The 18,537-nt window shown below is 50.4% G+C and overlaps 1 protein-coding gene across 1 annotated transcript in view; it reads left to right on the forward strand.

Annotated features, from left to right (window-relative positions):
• The first annotated feature begins 10,438 nt into the window (after positions 1-10,438).
• Positions 10,439-18,537, forward strand: part of CD4 (CD4 molecule) — a 34,785-nt gene continuing 26,686 nt past the window's right edge. The window contains exon 1 of the mRNA XM_035255142.3: positions 10,439-10,562. Within this exon, the coding sequence (XP_035111033.1) occupies positions 10,549-10,562 (14 nt within the window). The 5' untranslated portion in view covers positions 10,439-10,548. The remainder of the gene's footprint in view (positions 10,563-18,537) is intronic.

An 18,537-nucleotide genomic window follows, 5' to 3' on the forward strand; every position in this document is an offset into this window, starting at 1 on the left:
TTGCTGCGGATGCAGGCACTGCCTTTGTAGTGTGCACGCTCTATGTGTGCGCCAGTGACTGTCACATGTCCTATGTACCCTTCAGGAGAGGGACTGAACAATGCATGTCTCAGGAGACACAGCCCTGGCTGGCCCTAGCCAGGGTGTAATCTATGCCTGACGAAGGGGAAGGCGGTGAACAAAGGTCTGTACGTGAAGCAAAACAGCCAGCAAGGCGGCTGCAGCGGTGGGAGTCAGGAGCCCCGGCTTCTCATTCCAGCTTTGCTGATGTGACTGTGCTTAATCTCCCTGAGCCTCAGTTTCCTCACCTATTAAATGGGACAATGATCATAAACCACAGAAAGGGTTGTTGTGAATGCTGGATAATAAAGGGCTTTGGAAACTGACATGCTCTGCACGTGTGGCGTACTTGTCTGATTACCCATTAGTGAAGGAGAAAGCAGACTTGCCCTGGTCATGCTAAGAATGATGTCAAAGACCCCAAGTCTGCCTGCGCCCCTCTCTGTCTGTCTCTCTTGGAACATTCACCTGGGCCATGTCAATGGTCCTCTCAGCAGAGTACACACGGCCTCAGCACATGGCACCCTCGAGTCTGGCATGAGACAGAGACCTCGGCCTCCAATGGGTGTGTGGCCCCGGACTTTGGCCACTGACAGCTCTGTCCGGGGACTTTAACCCCATTCAGGAGAACAAAATATTGGAAGTGAGTGGGTGAGTGGGAGCGAGCCTGCTGGAGCAGGAGGGGCATGGTGGCATGTGTGGGTGGCGTCCCAGTGGGTCTATGTGCCGGGTGCAAAAAGACACAAAAAGGCAGACCTGAGGACATGTCCCTGCAGAGACACAATAGTCACTCATTGGAGACAGAGGATGGAGAGGGTGACACCTTTGTTTTGTGCAGAGCCTTAGGGAGAGGTGGCACCCTCCGAAGCCTGAACAATGAACTATTTACAGCAATCTGAGGTTCTGAGCCTCATGATGGTGGTGACTCTTGCCTTGTCACAGGCAGAGAAACAGTGACACGGGAAGGAGGAAGCTCTGGCCCTGCCAGAGATGATTACACTGCAAAAGAAGTTGTGAAGTCCCTTTAGAAGCCTCCCGGCCAGGTGTCATGGCTTATGCCTGTAATCCCAACACTTTGGGAGGCCAAGGCAGAAGGATCGCTTGAGCCCAGGAGTTCAAGACCAACCCGGGAAGCGTAGTGAAACCTCATCTCTTAAAAAAAAAAAATTAGCTGGGCATAGTGGCGCTCCCGCCCCTGTGTTCCCAGCTATTTGGGAGGCTGAGGTGGGAGGATCACTTAAATCCAGAAGGTTGAGGTTGCAGTGAGCCATAATTGTGCCACTACACTCCAGCCTGGGTGAGAGAGGGAGACCCTGTCTCAAAAACAAAAAATAAGAAGCCTCCAAAGCATCGTTCCCACTCTTCACTGCTGCTCGGAGACTCCTAAGCTCTGTCCCAGGACCCTGCTCCCCACAGCCTTAGTGGGAGCCCTGATATTTTAATAGGGCAGGGGGTTCCTGGAAAGTTCTGTGGGCGACATTTTTCCTTTCTACTAACATTCTATGCCCTTTGGGCTTATGAAAGTAGTCATCAGAGATTCATTGAGGCCTATGTGGGGACTTCCCCATGCTCTTTCATAAAGGGGACAGGGAGGAGACAGAGGCAGAATGAAGGGTCTCCTTTTTTCTTTACCTACTAGAGAAGAGCAAAGGGTGGAGGAAGATGGGGCTTGTGGACTGCATTCCGTGAGTGCTTCTCTGTGGAGTCTCTCCTAAGGGTGACATTCCTGCTCCCACTCCTCTTCCTGCAGCCCCTCACTCTCAGTCTGGTAGGATAACCTCCAGCCCCTTTCCTGTCCTTCAAGCGCCCCTAAGGAGCTTGACTAATTAATCTGGCATCTCCAAGTTGATCTGTAAACCAGTGTTCCAGGCTGGGGTCCTGGAGGGGAAGGAGCATCAGGAGGCCAGGAGCTTAGGGAGCTTCAGTGGGTGGGTGGGTGAGAATCATCTCAGCTCCTTATTAAGAAGGGAGGGAAGTGGGTGACTTATCTATTGGTGTATAACAAACAAATCACCCCAAAACTTAATAATTTAAAATAATAAGCTGGGTATTTGGTGGCTCATGCCCGTAATCCCAACACTTTGGGAGACTGAGGCAGGAGGATTGCTTGAGGCCAGGAGTTTGAGACCAGCCTGGGTAACTTAGTGAGATCACATCTCTACAATTTTTTTTTTTTTTTTTTTTTTTTTTGAGACTGAGTCTTACTCTGTCACCCAGGCTAGAGTGCAGTGGCTTGATCTTGGCTCATTGCAACCACCACCTCCCAGGTTCAAGAGATTCTCCCGCCTCAGCCTCCTGAGTGGTCCCCAGTGACTCCTGTCTCCCTCAGTTCACACCCTTGCATTGCACCCTCCTGCTTGCACCAGGGTGGTCTGTGTGACTAACAGAATGGGGCAGAAATGATGATACGTTGCTTTCAAGATCAAATCTAATCTTGAAATAAAGACGTGGTAGCTTTCGTTTTGTCCACGCTGTCCCTCTGGGGGAAGCAGTTCTTGAGTCATATTGTGAGAGGCCCCATAAAGATGCCCATGCCTGCCACCACACCCAGCTAATTTTCGAATTTTTAAATTTTAATTAATTAATTATTTTTGAGACAGAGTTTTGCTTTTGTCACCCAGGCTGGAGTGCAGTGGTGCGATCTTGGCTCACCAAAATCTCTGCCTCACAGGTTCAAGCAATTCTCCCTTCTCAGCCTCCCAACCACAGGTGTGTGCCACCATGCTAATTTTATATTTTTAGCATAGTCGGGGTTTCACCATGTTGGCCAGGTTGGTCTTGAACTCCTGACCTCAGGTGATCCGTCTGCCTTGGCCTCCCAAAGTGCTGGAACTACAGGCCCAAGCCACTGCGCCTGGCCTACAATTTTTTTACGTTTAGAATCTAAAAATGAGCTGGGCATGGTGGTGTGCACCTGTGGTCCTAGTTATTCAGGAGGCTGAGGAAGGAGAGTCACTGGAGTCCAGAATTTCCAGGCTGTAGTGAGCTGTGATTGTGCCATTGTACTCCAGCCTGGGTGAAAGAGTGAGACCCTGTCTGTAAAAAGGATAATAATGATAATAATAAACATTATCTCATACAATGAGGAATCCAGGAGCAATCTTGCTGAGTAGTTCTGGCACAGGGTGGCTCATGAGCTTGCTGCTGAGGCGTGGGCCAGGCCTGCAGCCATCTGAAGGCTGGGCTGGGGCTGGAGGATCTGCCTGTAAGATAGCTCACTCCGGTGCCTGTCAGCCAGAGGCCTGAGCTTTTCCCCGTGTGGGCATCTTTATGGGGCCTCTCACACCACCACACAGCAACTGGCTTCCCCAGATGGACAGTGTGGACAAGACAAATGCTACCACATCTTTATTTCAAGATTAGATTTGATCTTGAAAGCAACATATCATCATTTCTGCCCCATTCTATTAGTCACACAGACCACCCTGGTGCAGGCAGGAGGGTGCAATGCAAGGGTGTGAACTGAGGGAGACAGGAGCCACTGGGGGCCATTGGCAGCCTGGCCATCAGCGTAAGGAGCAGTGTCTGAAAGAGAGATAGGCCAAGAGAGGGGAAGGGGCATCTCTGAGCATCTCCATCTCCAGCCCTCTTCTCTTGTCCACTCTCTAGAAGTTCTAGAAGCCAAGTGAGGTCTAGGGCCTTGGCAAGTCAAGTGTGTGGGGCAGGATGCCATACTGCACACATTCAGCCCTGGAGTCGGGTTTGCCAGTGACTCCCCTACCCCTGACCTGATCTTCTCAGTTCCAGAGCGCAGAGGAGGAGCCTCTGCAGGCCCAGAAATTTCCCTGCACACCTCCCCTATCACGTAGAGATGTTAGGGTTCAGGCCTGAGCCCCTGCTGCTACCTTTTCTTCAAAGGAGGAGAGCAAGGAGCTAAGGGTCCCCTGCACAGGCCCACCCCGAGGTGGAGTTCTTCCTTTGAAGGGAATGGGTTTGAGGTAGGGTCGGTTCTATCTGCTCCACTCTGTGGCTGACAGTTTCTCCAAGGGGACTGCAGGTGTCAGCTGTCTGAGCCCAGGCTGAGCTCTGAAATGTGCCTACTCAAACTTCCCGTGGGGTGGGGGAGGCCCAGGAACCACCTTCTGAGAATGGCAAAAGGTGGTCGTGGAGCCAGGGGAAATGTGGATTGGGTAGAGATGGCATGGAAGCTCCCAGACTTTGCTTCCCAGAGAACAGCCCCAAGGACCCTTCCCCTGCTCCCCATCCTCAAACCCTGCCCCCAGCCCCCTTGCAGAGGGTGTCAGTGCTGCCAAAGATACTTCTGGTAAGGAGGCCACCGCAGAGTTGCACCTGGGGCTTTCAACTTTCCTACAACCCTGGCTGCCCAAGGCCTCTCAGATCGTCTGGTCTCCAGCACTCTGTCTATAGCCTCTGACACCGGCTTCTCTTCCCCATCGCTTCTTCCCTTTCTGCAGCCTAGAGACACAGAAAATATATTCAGCAAAAATAGCCTCTGGAAACCCCCTGTTCCATGTTTTCTGATATGTGATGGGAGCAGATAGCTTGACTTCAATTTCTTCTTCTGTAAAGTGAGGATAGCTGGGCACAGTGGCTCATGCCTGTAATCCCAGCACTTTGGGAGGCCAAGGTGGGCTGATCACGAGGTCAGGAGTTCAAGACCAGCCTGGCCAAGATGGTGAAACCCCGCCTCTACTAAAAATACAAAAATTATCTGGGTGTGGTGGCGCATGCTCCTTTAGTACCAGCTACTCGGGAGGCTGAGGGAGAAGGATCGCCTGAACCCAGGAGGCAGAGGTTGCAGTGAGGCAAGGTCATGCCGCTGCACTCCAGCCTGGGTGACAGAGCGAGACTCCATCTTAAAAAAATAAAAGTGAGGATAGTAACAGTAACATCTACCAAAAAGGTCTGGCACGTGCACACGAACGTGAAAGTGCTTGGAAAATGGAAACCCACTCTATAGATGTGAGGATCATGTGAGGTGCAGCTGAGCCTCAGAAGCTCCAGTTGAGGTGGTGGGCCCCAAAGCCTCTTCCATTGCTATGGGAGAAGACTTCTCTTACCTGTCATCCTGGCCTTTCTTTTTTAATTTTAAATTTTTTTTTTTTTTGGCTGTGGGGTCTCGTTATGTTGCCCAGGCTGATGTGCAGTGACTATGGGCACAATCCCACTACTGATTAGCATGGGAATTGCGACCCACTGTGTTTCCATCTTGAGCTAGCTCACCCCTCCTCAGGCAAACTGGTGGTTCCCCACTCCCAGGAGGTCACCATGCTGAAGCTGATCTTAGTGTAGACACCTGACCTGCAGAGTGCACTACAGCCCAGAACTCCTGGGCCCAAGACATCCTCGCTCTTGAGCCTTCTGAGAGGCTGAGACTACACATGCTCAGCACTGCACCCTGCCTGGACCTTCTTAATACCGAGGAGAGGCAGTGCCATGAGGGGCACCACCCAGAGACTGGGATCCGAGTGAGTGAGTTCAAATCCCAGTTCCACCAGCTATGGTTACTAGCACTATGACCTTTGACAACTGAAACTCTTCGGCTAGGGGCAGTGTGACTCATGCCTGTAATCCCAGCAGTTTGGGAGGCTGAGGTGGGTGGATTGCTTGAGCTCAGGAGTTTGAGATCAGCCTGGGAAACATAGCAAAACCCCATCTCTAGGGGAAAAAAAGTTGAGCTGGGTGCAGTGGCACATGCCTGTAGTCCCAGCTACTTGAGGGGCTAAGGCGGGAGGATAAATTGAGCCATGGAGGTTGAGGCTGCAGTGAGCTGTGACCGTGCTACTGCACCCCAGCCTGGGTGACAGAATGAGACCCTGTCAAAGAAAACGAAAACAAAACACTCTTTAAGCCTCAGTTTCCTCATCTGTATGGCCTGGACAATAATACCTATAAACATACAACCACATAAACCACGCAGCAAGGCTAAATGTTTACTATAAATTCACATGCTCTCTCTTCCTCTTTTCTTTTCCTTTTTGGAAACCCCGGAGAGAAAGCCAGGTTCCCAGGGCCGTTGACTTCCAGGCCACAGACTCACAGAGCTGGAAGTTCTCACACTACCCATCGGGTCCAGAATCTGCAAACCAGTGGGCCCAAAGCTAGAGCCAGCCCTTGGGACTCTTGTTTGCTCTACCCAGTGTCACAACAAGATGAAATATTTGTTGCCAATATTAAATTTAGGAAGTATTATATAAATGTCTGTTTTCCACCTTCTTTTTTTTTTTTTTTTTTGAGACCGAGTCTCACTCTGTCACCCAGGCTGAAGTGCAATGGTGTGATCTCGGCTCGCTCACTGAAACCTCCACTTCCCATGTTCAAGCAATTCTCCTGCCTCAGCCTCCTGAGTAGCTGGGATTACAGGCGCATGCTGCCACACCTGGCTAATTTTTGTATTTTTTAGTAGAGATGGGTTTTCTCCATGTTGGTCAGGCTGGGGTTTTCCACCTTCTCTAGAAATTTTGTCAGAGCTGGCAACTCTGGGCTTATATGCCAGCATAGCCTCTATGGTCAACTCAGACAGCTATGCCCGGAGTGGCTGTCCTACTAACTTAGGCAGGACTCTCATTTCCCTCAGTCCCTACCCCTCCCTATTGCTCACCTCCAGCCTGCCTTTCTCATTTGCATTACCTATGTAATTTTTGAATGGATAAACAGAGAAGTTTAGACAAGAGCAGGAGAACGGGGCTCCTGTGAGCATTTAAATTTGTGGCCCCACTCTCCTGCTGTTGTCCAAACTTCTCTGTTTATCCATTAAAAAATTATTTGGCCGGGTGCAGTGGCTCACACATTTAATCCCAGCACTTTGGAAGGCTGAGGCGGGTAAATCACTTGAGATCAGGAGTATGAGACCAGCCTGGTCATCATGGTGAAACCTCATCTCTACTAAAAATACAAAAATTAGCTGGGTGTGGTGGCACATACCTATAATCCCAGCTACTGGGAAGGCTGCGGCAGGAGAATTGCTTGAGCACGGGAGGCGGAGGTTGCAGTGAGCCAAGGTCACACCATTGCCCTCCAGCCTAGGTGACAGAGCTAGACTCTGTTTCAAGAAAAAAGAAGAAGAAAAAGAAAAAGAAAAACATTATTCAATAGCCAGGGGTTGCAGGGAGCAAGAACGGGAGTCAGCATTTAATAGTACAGAATTTCCGTTAAGGAAGATGAAAAATTCGCATAACCATGTGAGAGTACTCAATCCCACAGAGCCACACATTCAAAAACGCTTGAAATGGCCGGCTGTGGTGGTTCACACTTGTAATCCCAGCACTTCGGGAGGCCAAGGAGGGTGGATGGGATCACTTGAGGTCAGGAGTTCCAGATCAGCCTGGCCAACATGTTGAAACCCGGTCTCTACTAGAAATACAAAAATTAGCCAGATGTGGTGGCAGGCGCCTGTAGTCCCAGCTACTCGGGAGGCTGAGGCAGGAGAATTGCTTGAACCCAGAAGGCGGAGGTTGCAGTGAGCTAAAATTATGCCATTATACTACACCCTGGGTGACAGCATGAGACTCTGTCTCGGGAAAAAAAAAAAAAATGCTTAAAATGGAAAATTTTATGTTGTGTGTATTTTACCACAATAAATTTAATATCAATAAAATTTAAGATATTAGGAAAATATTAAACAAGGTTTAAGCATCTTCCAGGGTCAGGGAGTCTGTGAGGATGCTGGGAGCATAGTGCTAAGACAGACAGGGTCACCACTCTGGCCTGTGAGCTAGACACTAAGCAATCAATAACTTCATCGTAACTGGAAAACCACGACAAACGGAGAAGCACAGGGGACTGGGAGGTCTTCTCACCAGGAAAGCTGATTTCAACTGAGGAAGCTGAGTAGCCTTCTGAGATTCTGGGGAGGAAGTCCTGTGCAGGAGGATGGTAAGCAACAAAATAAAAACAGCCCGGATCCAGGCCCTGGAGGACGGCCTGCTGCTCCCTCGCCTCTGCGCCACCCACCTCCACACTTCCTACATGTGAAAAATAACTTCAATCTTGCTGAAGTCTCTATTATTTTGGGTTTTCTTTCACTTGCAGCAGAGCCCAGTGCTTACCGATAGTTCTCCCCGGTTGAAAGAATGTTCTCTTGTGATAAGATCTCCCAGCACCCTGTGCTTTTTCCTTTGTAGCACTTGTCAAATTGTAATGAAGTTGTTCATTGTTTGGTGTCTATGTCATAACCTGGAGTGGTGACCATATCTGTCTCACCCAGCATCACATCCCCAGCACCTAGCAGAGTGCCTTGGGCCGGTACAAGCTTAACACTTGTTGACTACACAGATGAATGAATGGAGAGGTTTGGACTGGAGCAGGGCTCAAAACATCAATGCCTACGAGAGCCTGCCAGGTAATGGAGATGAGAAAAACAGGCTGGCTGTGAACATCAGGGAAGGTGTTTTCTTTCCAGTCTGAAGGAAGAAGGCCTGAGGAGGGTACGTTCCCCCAACTTTGAGAAGCGACCCAGAGGTTGCACCTAACACATTCACTTATATCCATTAACCAATATTGAGTCACTTGGACACATCCACCTATGAGGGAGGCTGGGAAGTATATTTTAAATCTGGGTAGCTAAGAGCTCAGCTAAAAATTGAGGATTCTATTAGTAAGAAGAAGGAGAAAATAGACTTTGGGGACAGCTAAAGCAATCACTGAGATCTGAAGAATGAACAAAAATTATCTAGATTAGTGGTTCTCAGAGTTAAATGTGGCCTGAAGACCCCTGGGAGTCCCCGAGACCCTTTTGGGGTATCTTCAAGGTCAAGCTATTTACATAAAAAGAAACTACAGGCTATTTTCCTTTGTCAGTATGTTGACATTGCAATAATGTTGCAAAAGCAATCTGGATAAAACTGCTGCCTTAGCATAAATGAAGGCAGTGGCACCAAACCATATGATAGTCACCGCACTCTTCACTGCCAGGTACTTACAGTAAAAAAGAAGAAAAATAGTAATGGCAGTTTTACTTAATCATGCCCTTAATGAGGCCAGGCACGGTGGCTTATGCCTGTAATCCCAGCACTTTGGGAGGCAGAGGTGGGCAGATCAAGAAGTCAGGAGATCGAGACCATCCTGGCTAACACAGTGAAACACCATCTCCACTAAAAATACAAAAAATTAGTCGGGCGTGGTGCCACATACCTGGAGGCTGAGGCACGAGACTGACTTGAACCCAGGAGGCAGAGGTTGCAATGCGCAGAGATCACGCCACTGCACTCCAGCCTGGGCAGCAGAGCAAGACTCCATCTCAGGCAGAAAAAAAAATGGGCAGGCTCAGTGGCTCTCATTCAAGACCAGCCTGGCCAACTTGGTGAAACCCCATCTCTACTAAAAATACAAAAAAACAAAAAAAATTAGCTGGACATGGTGGTGGGCATTTGTAATCCCAGCTACTCTGGAGGCTGAGGCAGGAGAATTGCTTGAACCCGGGAAGTGGAGGTTGCAGTGAGCTGAGACTGGGCCATTGCACTCCAGCCTGGGCAACAAGAGCGAAACTCCACCTAAAAACAAACAAAAAAATACAAAAATTAGCTGGGTATGATGGTGCACTTGTAGTTCCCAGCTACTTGGGAGGCTAAAGCAGAAGAATCCCTTGAACCCGGGAGGCAGAGGTTGCAGTGAGCTGAGATCTCGTCACTTAACTCCAGCTTGGTGACAGAGCAAGACTCTGTCTCAAAAAAAAAAAAAAATGCCCTTAATGATGAAGTAGTAAATACTAATGTTATTAAATCTCAACCCTTGAGTACAGTAGCCATGAAATGAGAAGCAGCACACAGTACTACATGCTGCAGGTCTGGAGGGTGGCGGTATGCAGGTGGTATGTTTAGTTGGGGATATGTTGAGTTTGCTATGGCCGGTGAGCTTCCCAATGGAGATGTCCAATGCGCTGGTGGATACCCACATCTGGAGCCCACGAGAGATATGGGCTAAAGGAAAGCGTTTAAGGCCCGGCCAGAGACGCCCAGAGGAACAGAGTCTGGTTCACAGTCACTCCTGGTGTCTCAGGTATCCTCTGCTCAGCCCACACCCTCTCTTCCACACTGGGCCACCTACAAAGCCCCCACCGATACCCCTGGAGGCAGCCACTGAACACAGGCCCTCAGGGCCCCGGAGCGAGGAGCTATTTGTGGACTTGCCACGGCTGTTCCCGTATGCCCCCAGCTACCTCCCACTTCTGGTCAGATACGATAGTGTCACTGGTGGAATCTTTCTTGCAATCCTTTTCTTGCCACTTAACAGTGGCAGTGGCACTGTGGCTCCAGCCTGATTCTGCTGAACTTTTTCCCTTGACTTTGGCATTTTCACTTTGAGATGTTTTCTGAGAGCCGGGGGTGGGGACCCCAGCTCCAGGTGGTGACGTGGAGGGCCAGCCCAGGCCTAGGGTGTGGAGGAGCCTCCCCATTGGGCTTCCTGTCTCTCTTCATTTAAGCACGACTCTGCAGAAGAAACAAAGCACCCTCCCCATTGGGCTCCTGGCTGCAGAGCTCCAAGTCCTCACACAGAGACACCTTTTTTGAGAAGCAGAGGGCAAGAAAGATGCAAGGCCAGAGGTAAGATGGTCAGACTCGGCTTCTTTCCCTGGAGCTGGGAGGGAGGGGAACGTGGGGCAGATGCACAGGAACGTGCTCTGCCCAGTTGTCTGCCCACCTTCCCTTGCATTTCTTTTGGAACGGATCATGAGCAGCAATCTTCCACCAGAACTGCGAGCTTCAGAGGTCAGGGGCTGTGCCAGACTGCTCTCTGCAGCCCCGGTGTGCACAGCTCAGTGCCCAGAGCAGCGGGTGCTCCTCAGAGGAGTATTGACCGGAATGGCAATATCAGAGAGAGAGTGAGGGCTGGAGACTACCCCAGGCTGGGAAAGGTGTGGGAGGTAACTAGTCATGGGCGGTGGAGGAGAGAAGACTGGAAGAGGGGAAAAGAGGAGAAAAAGAGTGAATGAGGGGAGGGAAACATCAGAAAGAATAAATATAAGATGGGAGGAAACCCATAAAAACGAAATGATGAGGAAAAACGACAAAAGCAAGAAAAAGACAAAAAGAAGCAGAAGCTAGTCTAGAGAAAATTCCTGCAAAATCACTTTTCCTGATGGTGCGATCTCCAAACATTTACACGAAGTATCATATGAGCAGCATTTCATAAGTCACATGATCTATGTAATAGTCTCTTTTAACTACCTTTTGTGCTTATGTGTGTATTTAAAAATTTTTGTCTACTTTTTTGCTCTTTTAAGATTTTTGAACAATGTCTAAAGACACTTTTCTAGATAGCTTTAAAATAATTCATGAAATAGGAAAGCTAAAATTCTCAGAAGGTGTTCAAACTGAGCTTTTGCGTGTGAAATGCCGTAAATGTGACAGATGTGTATCTTTAGATGAATATGTCATTTAAGAAATGGATTCGAAGAGAATTGGCGGTGGGGGTCTCCCAAGGCCAGGAGAGTTGAGAAGGGCGTGGAGCCCCGCCTGGGCCTGGCCGGGTGTGAGCGAGAGGGCGGACTCTATCCCTCTTGACCGGAAGCCCTGTACAATCTCAGCCTCTTCACCTCAGAACTTTCCAGCTCCTTGAAGCCATGCTATCCCCAGTGTCCTCTGCTTTTCCCCTCATAAGCTTTTTCTGGGAGAGAGGGTTCCTGGGGCACAGTCTGATCCCTTAACATGGAAAGGCCCCATTCTCAATAATTAGAAGCTTTCGCTCTGAGTGGGATAGTGCTTCCTGAGTGCCCTGCTTTTATGGGGCACATTTTTAGTGGGCTAAGAGTAGGTCCTGATGGCGGAGGTCACTGCTACTTCACATTTTGACAGATAATTCCTGTGCTGTATCAGATGCTGTAGGCTGATACAAAATGGCTGCCGCCTTCAAAGTCAGATGAAAGAGCCCATGAGGACAGCGTTAGAGACATTTGAGAGATGATTTCCCTCTTCCCACCAAGGGTGCTAGGCAGAGCCTTTAGGGCCGCCCTAGGCCCTGGCCCTGGCCGTAATGGCGGGGTGGTGCTGAGGGGAATTGGCTAGATCAATTGTCTTGCACATTTTATTTATTTATTCTTACTATTTTTGAGACAGAGTGTCACTCTGTCGCCTGGGCTGGAGTGCAATGGCGTGATCTTGACTCACTGCAGCCTCTGCCTCCCAGGTTCAAGTGATTCTCCTGCCTCAGCCTTTCAAGTAGCTGGGATTACAGGTGTCTGTCATCATGCCCGGCTAATTTTTGTATTTTTAGTAGAGACAGGGTTACACTATATTAGCCAGGCTGGTCTCAAACTCCTGACCTCAAGTGATCTGCCCTTCTTGGCCTCCCAAAGTGCTGGGATTACAGATGTGAGCCACCACCGGGCCAGTCTTACACATTTTAGACACTCAGCAAATATTTGTTGAATCAAATAACTTTGATGGGCTGGGCGAGTTGGCCCACACCTGTAATCCCAGCCCTTTGGGAGGCCAAGGCATGAGGATGACTTGAGCCTAGGAGTTTGAGACCAGCCTGGGCAACATAATGAAACCCCTATCTCTACAAAAAATACAAAAGTTAGCTGGGCATGGTAGTGTGTGCCTGTGGTTCCAGCTACTTGAGAGGCTGAGGTGGGAAGATTGCTTGAGCCTGGGAGACGGAGGCTGCAATGAGCCCTGATTGTGCCACTGCATCGCGTGCTAGCGTAGGCGAGAGTGAGGCCCTGTCTCAAAATAACTTTGATGAAGGTGGGGAATCAGAGATAGACGGGCAGGGGTCTGGGTTTGCAAAGCTCTGAGGTTGAGCTCCGTTCTGTACCTTTGCGGGGATGAGGGGAGGAGGGGAGGAGGGTGGGCACAGTTCCCTCGATGTGGGTGTCTGAGGCGAAGAAGAGGATGGCGGAGGTTGCAGCCACCAACCACAAGAGTTCCTTAGAGGGGTCACAGTCCCCAGGAAGTTTCTAGGAAGCCAGTCAGCAGTAGAGAGGGTGAACATGGTGGGGCGCATCCCGTGGCTGCGCTTAAGTGGGTTGCTTGGGGGTTATGGGGAGAAGATAAAAGTGCCTGTAGGACCACAGACTTTCGCTGTGGCGGAGGTGGGCTCTCTTCCTCTCCCAAGTCTCGCTCCTCGTCCCATCCCTGGGGGGCCAGGGGTGAGGGCGGCGGGAACCTCAAGGCTCTGCGAGAGTGCATGGAGTGTGTTGCCATTTTGGTCTCGTCTCTATCTCGGTCTCTCTTTGCCTCACTTTGGGTCTCCGCTCTGTGCGTCTGTCTTGCTTCTCAGCATGTCTTCTTTTCCTCTTTTTTGTAGTACCCTGCGCTTTGCATGTGGTTGTGGATTGTGTGTGTGTAGCTGTTGCTTTAACAAGCTGCTCCAGGTCTCCCTCCCACATCTATTCCTCCCCTCCTCCCTTGAGGCCTCTGTGCATTCTGGGGAAATCTGTCCATTTCCCTTTGTCCACAGTGTCCCTCCCACCCTGCAGCCAGCTCCCTCACATCCACCCTGGGCTGCAGGCGTGCTCGGCAGGTTCCCCGCAGATCAAAGCTTGTTCAGGGCCTGCATTGCTGCCAAAGGCCAGAAGGCCTGTGTACAGGCCGGAAGAAGCTAGAGCTTAGTGGCAGCTGGAGAGGGCAAGATGAAAAAGGAGGAGCGGCGAGGGGCATTCCAGGGGAGCCCAGGAGAGCCAGCATGGCCAGTACGTGAAGCAAAGAGAAAGACAGACACAGGCACAGGGAGCTGCAGGCTGGGGGCATAAGCTGGGGGCTGGGAAGCACAGATGCAGAAATGCACAGATGTGAGCTGAGAAGCAAGGGGTGGGGGGGGGGGAGAGAGAGAGAGAGAGACACGTGCCAGCGCTTTGAGGGACCAGAGAGCCCTCCCTGCCTCTCGGAGTGCTGGTACACTGGTACACAGGATGCTACTGTACTAGGGTAAGGCACCTCTGGGGACGCTGAGGTGTGGGAATCAAAGGCCAGCTCTTTGGGGTGGCAGTGGAAGTCCAAAGCACCAAAGCAAGCATGCTGGAAACCCACAGCCGCCACTCAGAGGAGCCTTGCTGTGAGATGAGGCAGCACAGGGAGCTGGAGGCAGGGAGGTGGCTCTCTGCACAGACCTCAGGACCACGGAGCAGGGGGAGTCAAAACAGCCACCATATGGGGAAGGGTCAAGAATGCTTCTAGTCTTCCCAGGCGTTTTACCAGGGTAAGCTGAATTTGGACCCTAGAGAAGGGATATCCAAATGGAGACTTCCCCTCCTTCACACCCTGCTCACCAAGTCTGGGATAGGGGACAGTGGGAACTACTCTTTGGTATGACGCTACCCCATTCCACATTCTCACTGCCGCTTTCCCCTCAATGCTTCCTGTGCTGCATGCTAACCTAAACGCCACCTTGACTGGTGGCTGGTCTCCCTTCCTCCTTTCTCGGAAACCTCCTTCTTGACCTCTTTTCTTCCTACTTCCCTAGTTTTTTTTTTTGGTTTTGTTTCTTTTTGAGATGGAGTCTTGCTCTGTCGCCCATGCTGGAGTGCAGTGGCGCAATCTCAGCTCACTACAACCTCCCAGGTTCAAGCAATTCTCCTGACTCAGCCTCCTGAATAGCAGCTGGGACTACAAGCACCTCTCTCCCCAGCATACCCAGCTAATTTTTGTATTTTTAGTAGAGACAAGGTTTCACCATGTTGGTCTGGCTGGTCTCAAACTCCTAACCTCAGATGATCTGCCCGCCTCAGCCTTCCAAAGTGCTGGGATTACAGGTTTCAGCCGCTATGCCCAGCCCCTACTTTCCTAGTTTTTTTTCTTCTTTTTTTCAGACGGAATAGCCAGTCTTGCTGTGTTGCCAGGCTGGAGTGCAGTGGCACGATCTCGGCTCACAGCAACCTCCGCCTCCTGGGTTCAAGTGATTCTCTTGCCTCAGCCTCCTGAGTAGCTAGGATTATAGGTGCCTGCCACCACGCCCAGCTAATTTTTGTATTTTTAGTAGAGATGGGGTTTCACCATGTTAGCCTGGCTGGTCTGGAACTCCTGACCTCAAGTGATCCGCCCGCTTCAGCTTTGCAAAGTGCTGGAATTACATATATGTCTGTCTTATCTATCTATCTATCCATCCATCCTTTTTTTTTTTTTTTGAGATGGAGCCTTGATCTGTCCTTCAGGCTGGAGTGCAGTGGTGCCATCTCAGCTCACAGCAGCCTCCACCTCCCGGGTTCAAACAATTCTCCTACCTCAGCCTCCTGAGTAACGGGTTACAGGTGTGTGCCAGCACACCCAGCTAATTTTTGTATTTTAGTAGAGATGGGGTTTCACCATTCTGACCACTGGTTTTGAACCCCTGACCTCAGGTGATCCACCCGCCTCGGCCTCCCCAAGTGCTGGGATTACAGGGTGAGCCACTGTGCCTGACCTAATCTATCTTTCTGTCTATCTTATTTTACCTACCTTATTTATCATCATCTATGTATCTATCTAATCTGCCTGCATATCTAATCTATCAATCTATCATCTAATCTATCTAATCTGTCTATCTATCTATCTGTCTATCTATCTATCTATCTGTCTGTCTGTCTGTCTGTCTGTCTGTCTGTCTGTCTGTCTGTCTGTCTGTCCGTCCGTCCGTCCGTCTGTCCGTCTGTCTGTCTAATCTATTCATCCATACATCTATCTACCTACCTGTCTATCTCAAGCACCTACCACATGTCAGGCCCTGGCTACCTCCTCTTCCAGGCAGATGGAGTAACTTGATGGAGCTAACGAAGATGAAGTCCCTTTTCTATCTTCTCCTAAACCTCAGTAGGAGGACCAGGCCCCACACCTTCTGAGTGCTCCAGTCCTCTCCATGGGTTGTGTCTTAGTGCCCAGCAGGAAACACAGCCCCCCTCCCCCGGGTCAGGAGACTGTAAAAAGGGGGTTATTCACAGAGGCGAAGGGAATCAACCAACTTGTTGAAGCACAAACACTATAAACAGCAGGAGGAGTCCTGAAGAAGTGAAAATGGTGTTTCTGGAACCCAGAGAGCGTTTGCGCTCTGGATAAGGGGCCACCCCACAGGAGCTGTAGAGGCGCAGGACTGCAGGTGGGGACGAACACATGCTATTGACAGAAAACATGCCCGGGGCAGGGAGGGAGCAGGGAAAATATCCCAGCCTCTTTCCCTCACCCTTCCATCTCATTTCTGAGAGGCACTTTTCACTGGCCAGCCCCAGCTGGTGCTGGAGGGCAAGAGAGCCTATGAGCTGTCTGTGGCTGTCAGCCCTTGGTGTAGAGAGCCGCAGACAGGGTGGATGGGGAGTGGCTGGTGGTGCCCTGTGGGGACAAACAGCATGGATTGGGACAATGTGGCTTCATCCAGGCCAGGGCTGCGTGTGTGCACACACTCCAGTGACCCATTTTAGAGACAGAATTAATAGGGTGAGTACAGAAAGAAGAAATCAGTGACTTTTCCTCCTCCATACAGTTCAATTTGGCTGAAGTCAACCAAAGCCATCCCAAGCCCTCTCTCTATGCTTCAGTGGCTGCCAGGCTTGGGGTGGCCACACAGCTGGATAGATTGTCATCACTGCCCTCATGGGGCTCGAGCTGGTGGGAGAGAGCTGCGAAACCAAATCACTACACACGAGGTAGAAGGTGGACTGTACCCAGGATCATGTCAACAGGGTGCTGTGGGACTTCAGAGTAAGCAGATCACCACCAACCTCCAACGGCAAAGGTGCCACTGGGGGAAAGAAGGACCAAGCTTGGGAGAGAGAGTCTGGAGGCAAGATCTTGTCTCACCAGCAGGGACCAGGTCCATGCTGACCCCTTCCCCAGGCAGTCACCTCTCTGAGCCCACTTTATAGCCTGGGCTGGATTCAAACACACTTGAGCCCTGCTCCCGCCCTCCTTTGAGGTGCTGTCTCAGTGGCCTTCCTATAATCACTGCTCCAATCTCATCTCGTCTGGTCCCTAGTACCACATCGAGCTTCCCAAAGTGCTACATAGACCATGTCACATCTCTGCTCAAAAATCAGCAGTGGGTCCCATCATCTCCAAGACAGAGCTCCAGCTCTTCAGCCTGCCTGTCGATATTTGCAATCTCGACCTGCAAAAATTAGCTGGGTGTTGTGGTGGGAGGATTACTTGAGCCCAGGAGTTCCAGGCTGCAATGAGCTGTGATTGCACCACTGCACTCCCGCCTGGGTGACAGAGTGGATCCTGTCTCAAAGAAACAAACAAACTAAACTAAACTAAAAATAAAAATAAAAGATTTACTTACAGTCAAGCAAGCCCCAAATGCTTGTCCCATGCCTTCTTCCACCATCTCCTCCTTGAGCCCTCTCTTTCCTCCAAAGCCTCCTTGTACATCCCTACCACCTTCACACATCTCAGAAAGGGGACACCCCTACCCTTTCCTTTCCATCTAACTTATGATTTTCAAACTTGAGCGTGATCAGTCACCTGGAGATTTATGAAAACCCAGCTGATAGACCCACCCCCAGTTTCTGATTCCGCACGTCTGGGGTGGCGCTGAGGATTTGCATTTCTTTTTTTTTTTTTAGATGGAATTTCACTCTTGTTACCCAGGAGTGCAATGGCGCGATCTCTGCTCACTGCAACCTCTGCCTCCCGGGTTCAAGCAATTCTCCTGCCTCAGCCTCCCGAGTAGCTGGGACTACAGGCATGTGCCACCATGCCCAGCTAATTTTTGTAGTTTTAGTAAAGATGGGGGTTCACCATGTTGACCAGGATGGTCTTGATCTCTTGACCTTGTGATCCACCCACCTCGGCCTCCCAAAGTGCTGGGATTATAGGCGTGAGCCACTGCGCCTGGCCAGAGGATTTGCATTTCTAACAAGTTCCCTGGTCATGTTGCCGCTGTTGCTGATCCAGGACTTTGGAATCCCTTCTCTAACATACAGCTGTCCATTCCCCATGGTCCATTCAGAGCCTCTCTGCCCTGCCCCCTCCACCCCCAGCCTTGCCTGTCTGCCGAGCCCGCAGGAACCTCTCCTTCATCCAAACCCTAGACAAGCACCTTCTGCTTGGTCCACTCAGAGACCTCATAGGACTGGTCTGATATTGGATAGGGAAATGGCCCTCTGCTCTTTCTTCCCAACCTCTCACACTGTATCAGGTTCCAACTCTTGGGAATCTAACCTCAGAACTGTCGCACACATTCCCATAGCCACTTAGCTCAGACCCTTTGCTCACTGGGATGGTTACAGTCCTGCCTTTGATGCCTCACCTCCTCCAGTTCTTTCCTCTAGCAGCTGCACAGGTCCACATGGCAAATATAATCACCTTCTTCTCTATAAAAAATCACCTACTGTGGCTGGGCGTGGTGGCTCATACCTGTAATCCTAGCACTTTGGGAGGCCTAGGTGGGTGGATCACCTGAGATTGGGGGTCTGAGACCAGCCTGACCAACATAGAGAAACCCTGTCTCTACCAAAAATACAAAATCAGCCAGGTGTGGTGGCACATGCTTGTAATCCCAGCTACTTGGGCAGCTGAGGCAGGAGAATTGCTTGAACCCGGGATGTGGAGGTTGCGGTGCACTGAGATCATGCCATTGCACTCCAGCCTGGGCAACAAGAGCAGAACT

Source organism: Callithrix jacchus, chromosome 9 (assembly GCF_049354715.1).
Source record: "Callithrix jacchus isolate 240 chromosome 9, calJac240_pri, whole genome shotgun sequence".
Lineage (NCBI taxonomy): Eukaryota > Metazoa > Chordata > Mammalia > Primates > Cebidae > Callithrix > Callithrix jacchus.